At 39.2% G+C, this 5,047-nt stretch overlaps 1 protein-coding gene across 1 annotated transcript; it reads left to right on the top strand.

Moving 5' to 3' along the window:
- Positions 1-365: 365 nt before the first annotated feature.
- On the top strand, positions 366-818 carry LOC132607838 (uncharacterized mitochondrial protein AtMg00860-like). Its single transcript, XM_060321914.1, has one exon. It carries the CDS (start codon positions 366-368, stop codon positions 816-818), a length of 453 nt encoding a protein of 150 aa, XP_060177897.1.
- Positions 819-5,047: the final 4,229 nt, after the last annotated feature.

Consider the following 5,047-nt stretch of genomic DNA (forward strand, 5'->3'; position numbering starts at 1 on the left):
TCTTGTTCCAAAGAGGGATGGCACTTGGAGGATGTGAATTGATTGTCAAGCCGTAAACAAAATCACGGTAAAGTATCGTCATCCTATTCCTAAAATTTATGATATGTTAAAATGAGCTTTGTGGCTCAATTGTGTTTTCCAAAATTGACCTTAGAAGTGGCTATCACTAAATTTTAATGAATCCCGGTGATGAGTGAAAAACGGCCTTCAAGACCAAGTTTGGTCTATATGAGTGGCTTGTCATGCCATTCGGCCTAACCAATGCACCTAGCACCTTTATGCGCTTAATCAATCATGTGTTGAAACCCTTTATCAATAAATTTGTTGTTGTCTACTTTGACGATATTCGTGTGTATAGCAAATCAATGGAAGAACATGTGAACCATTTGAGGCAAGTATTTGATGTCTTGTTGCGTGAAAGATTGTTTGTTAATCTCAAGAAGTGTGCGTTTGGGGTTGATAAAGTGGTATTATTAGGTTTTGTTGTGAGTGTGAATGGTGTAGAAGTTGATGAAGAAAAGGTGGAGGCCATTAGAACTTGTTCAACTCCCAAAAATGCAACTGATGTGAGGAGTTCTCATGGGTTGGCAAGCTTCTATAGGCGTTTTGTGAACGGGATTAGTACCATTGCCTCCCCCTTAACTGAATTGATCAAAAAAGATGTTCCTTTTGTGTGGGGGGAAGAACAAGAAAAGGCGTTCCAAGAATTGAAGTCTATGTTGAGTTCATCGCCTTTGTTACAATTACCCAATTTTGAGAAAACCTTTGAGGTTGAGTGTGATGCTTCCGGGGTTGGCTTAGGTAGGGTCTTGATGTAAGAAGGAAAACCGATGGCCTATTTTAGTGAGAAGCTTAAAGGTGCGGCATTGAACTACTCTACCTATGACAAGGAATATATGCACTTGTGAGGGTATTGACCCATTGGCAGCATTATTTGTGGCACAAGGAGTTTGTGATTCGTTGGAATCATGAATCTTTGAAACATTTGAAGAGCCAATCCAAGCTCAACAAGAGACATGCCAAGTGGGTAGAACTCATTGAAGCTTTCCCTTATGTGATTCATTACAAGAAGGGTAAAGAAAATGTGGTAGCGGATGCTTTATCTAGAAGGTATGTTTTACTAATACCATGACCTCTAGGATGATGGGATTTAAAAGCCTTAAGGAATTCTATTCTCAAGATCCCGATTTCAAGGAATTTTTTGAAGATTTGACTCAAGAGAAGAGGGTTGACTAGTTCCAATTTGTTGATAGATTCTTGTTCAAAGATGGCAAGGTTTGTGTTCCTATGAGCTCTTGGAGAGAATTGTTTGTGAGGGAAGCCCATAGTGGAACTAGATTTCTTATCTCATGTCTGCTTTTCGTGAAAAAATACCAATTGAAGTGGAGGGTTTCTTCAAACAACAAGGGGCTGGGTCAACTATTCAATCAAATGATATTAAGCATGTTTCGCATCTCTTCTTGAGAAACAAGTGGGCTATTTCTTTGCAAAACTATGCTCAATTTCATATGTGGCAATTTCGCCAAGATCTCTTCTATCTAAGAAATGACAACTGGGTCCATAAAATGATCAAATTAATTAAAGATGTTAGTCTTTTTTTTCTTCTTTCTTCCTGAAAATGAAAAAGAAACCATTCGTACTCTCATAACTCACGTTGGATAACTTTCAAACAGTTCAAAGAAAAATCTTTTCACAATTTCATTTATTGAGCGGTCTTTCCTCCTTTTTTGTTTGTCTTGTTTAAAATCGATTTGGATTCTTCAGTCTGATCCTGTTATTAAGACAGTTAAAAAGGTGTTTCCTTGTTCTGGGATCCTTTATCTTTCTTTATGGGACACTTTGGAGTGTCCATAACACTTGACATTCTCTTTGAACAATTCTATTGGCCCAAGCTAAGGCATGATGTGGAGAAGTTTTCTGGGCAATGCTTGGAGTGCAAACAAACCAAATCAAAGACCCGGCCCCAAGGTATGTATACTCCACTTCCCACCCCTATTGGTCCTTGGATTGATATTTCTATGGATTTCATATTGGGTCTTCTTAAAACAAAAAGGGTTCATGATAGCATATTTGTGGTGGTTGATAGATTTTCAAAAATGTCTCATTTTATACCATGTCATAAGTGTGATGATGCATCTCATGTGGCTTCCTTGTTTGTGAATCATGTCCTTAAGTTGCACGGAGTTCCCCGCACTATTGTTAGTGATAGGGATACCAAATTCCTTAGTCATTTTTGGAAGAGTCTTTGGGGTACACTTGGTACCAAGCTCATGTTCTCTACTTCTTGCCATCCTCAAATAGATGGTCAAACCGAAGTAGTGAATAGGACTCTAGGGAGTATGCGTAGATGTATGATTAGGGGAAAGCCCACTTCTTAGGAGGACCGTTTAACTTTAATTGAGTTTGCTTACAATCGGTCCTTTCATTCCTCTATTGGCATGACTCCATTTGAAGCACGTTGTCGATTTAATCCTTTGATTCCTTTAACCTTAACCCCTTTGTCTAGTGATGTTGTTGTGAGTTTAGATGCAAAATAAAGGGCGGCCGAAATGATGAAAATCCATTCCAAGGTAAAGGAGAGCATTGACAAGGTCAACACCAAGGTTAGCCAAAAGACAAAATCATGCGAGAAGAGAAGTGGACTTCCAGTCCGATGATTGGGTTTGGGTTCATTTCCGAAAAGACAGGTTCCCTCAAATGAGAAAAGGGAAATTGAGTCCAAGGGGAGATGGGCCATTCAAAGTGCTTGACAAGATCAATGAAAACGCCTACAAGATCGACTTCCCAAGTGAGTATAATGTTCATAATGTTTTCAATATGAGTGATCTTTCTTCTTGTGTTATATGTATGCCTTTAGATTCGAGGACGAATCTTCCCCAAGAAGGGGAGGATGATATGAACCCAACAAGCACAAGGCCATTCACTAGGAGTCAAGACAGAGAACTTCAAGAGTTGCAAGCCTTGTTCATGAAGAAGGAAGCCTTGGAGAAGATTGGAGAGAAGACCTCCCGAATTTATAACATTTGGGAGTTAGCTTTGGAAGAGTGGCAAAGTGGCTAGATGCGCAAAATGGTTAAAAGTGCAACTATGGGGCTAAGATAGAAATTAGAGGTCATACTTGCAAGTTATGAGGTTAGAATGCAATTGGAGGTCATAATTGCAAGTTATGAGACTTTGGATGCAATTGAAGACTCATGTGGGTATTTTTGCAAAAGAGTCACTTTAGGGCCTTTTGGTGTAATAGGTATAAATGGTTGTTTTCATCCATTTGTAAGACTTAGCTTGCATATTGATGATAAACTCAAACTGAGAGAATTTTAGCATAGTTTGTTTGGTTATTGTTCAAGTGTGAATTCCAAGTTATGAATTGAATTGCTTATCCATTGAATTCATCTAGATTTCTCATTTGTGGATTCAAATTGAGTCTCTTCTTTTAATTCAAATTACTTAGGTTCTTTGGTTGAAATCCTTATCCTCGTCCCATATCATTGATGTACTACCTCCCGGTTAGCTTTGTTAGTTCATTATCCTCTCGCTTGTCCTTGGTGATTGCTCAATTTTCATTTTCTTCCCTTCTTCTTTTCTCCTCTCTTTTTGACAAGCCCATTAGTGTACCTCTCCTACTTTAATTCTCAAACCTTCGTTGAGTTCCTTCCTCCTCAAGCACCCTTCTCCACTTGCTATTTTTTTAATATTGACCCTGAAGTTTGTGGAATATTCCTTTAAACGCGCAAATCCGTTCTGTTCTTAAATCATCTTTTAGGAAAGCTTCTCCATTTCCAAGGCACTCGTGTCAGTATAACTACACATTTATTCCTTTATATACCTCTCGAGAGCTGAAAATCTCTTAGTATCGTCGCAAGGCCTTATCACTCTCTCTCTTACTTCACATCCCTCTTTTTGGTTACTATCCTTTAGTCCCACTTATCGAAGTCTGCTCTCTGACCCCACACATTCATCTTTTGTTCCCTATACTTTTTTTTCCTTTGCTCTAGACATTCTAATCTTGTACTTCCTATATATTCACTTTCTTCCTTTCCCTGATGTTATAGCATTAGGACTTTCCAACTCTAACCTGTAGTGAAAATAACATCAACTTACCTTGTAACATTTGTCACTTGAACTTCACTACCCTGTTCGATTAATGCCTTCAGTATATAGCACCGTCGGTTGCTGGGACATGCATATCAGTTGGCGCAGCCACACATGGGATGTCATACACATACATATATATATTTTCTAACACCCCTCTTACAAAGTATTTTTAAATACTATTCAAACTTATCCTAATTCTAGAGTTGTGGTGCACCTTCTTTCTCTTTGCCGGTCTAGTCCGCCTCATCCTTCATGATCTTTCGGGGTTCCAACCACTTCGCATACTCCAATTTCCCTTAGGCTACTCTAGCTCCTCATCCGTCTCTTATGTCTGAATTTGTAGGACTCTTAATATACTTCCCAGGGGGTCACCCATCCTAGTATTACTCTCACCCCAACACGCTTAACCTTAGAGTGCTAATGGGATCCGGTGCGTTAGTGCTGGTATGATCGCACCCACCCTACTGCGTGACCTTTATCGCATGACCTAGAACAAGTTGAAGTTCTAACGGATCCCAATAAATTCTCGTAATGTATCTCTCTCCGGATTAAAAGGGATCTCTTAAGCTTCCGACTAAGCAAATGCTAATTTGGCCCTTGAAATTCTTAGTAATCACCTCCAATATGTATGTATGACTACTTTTCATCCCAAATTTCAAGATTCCCAATGGCGGCGAAAACACCTTGATCGTAGTTAAATATATATATATATACTTGGGTTATTGGTCCTTTTAGAATTTCCCCTCGCCGATATTAATTAATATCCTACTGTAAATGCGCACACATAGGAAATTCCAATAATAGACTCATATACTTGTAGCCGATTGGTCCTTAGCCTGACCCGGTGGGCTATAAAGTGAAGTGTGCTCTTCATTATTGTCTTCCCACCATCTGCTAGTATGGCCTTCGTCGTCTCTCTCATTTGTGTCCGAGGGATACGAATAATCTGGCA

The sequence above is a fragment of the Lycium barbarum genome, chromosome 8 (genome assembly GCF_019175385.1).
Source record: "Lycium barbarum isolate Lr01 chromosome 8, ASM1917538v2, whole genome shotgun sequence".
NCBI classification, from domain to species: Eukaryota; Viridiplantae; Streptophyta; class Magnoliopsida; order Solanales; family Solanaceae; genus Lycium; species Lycium barbarum.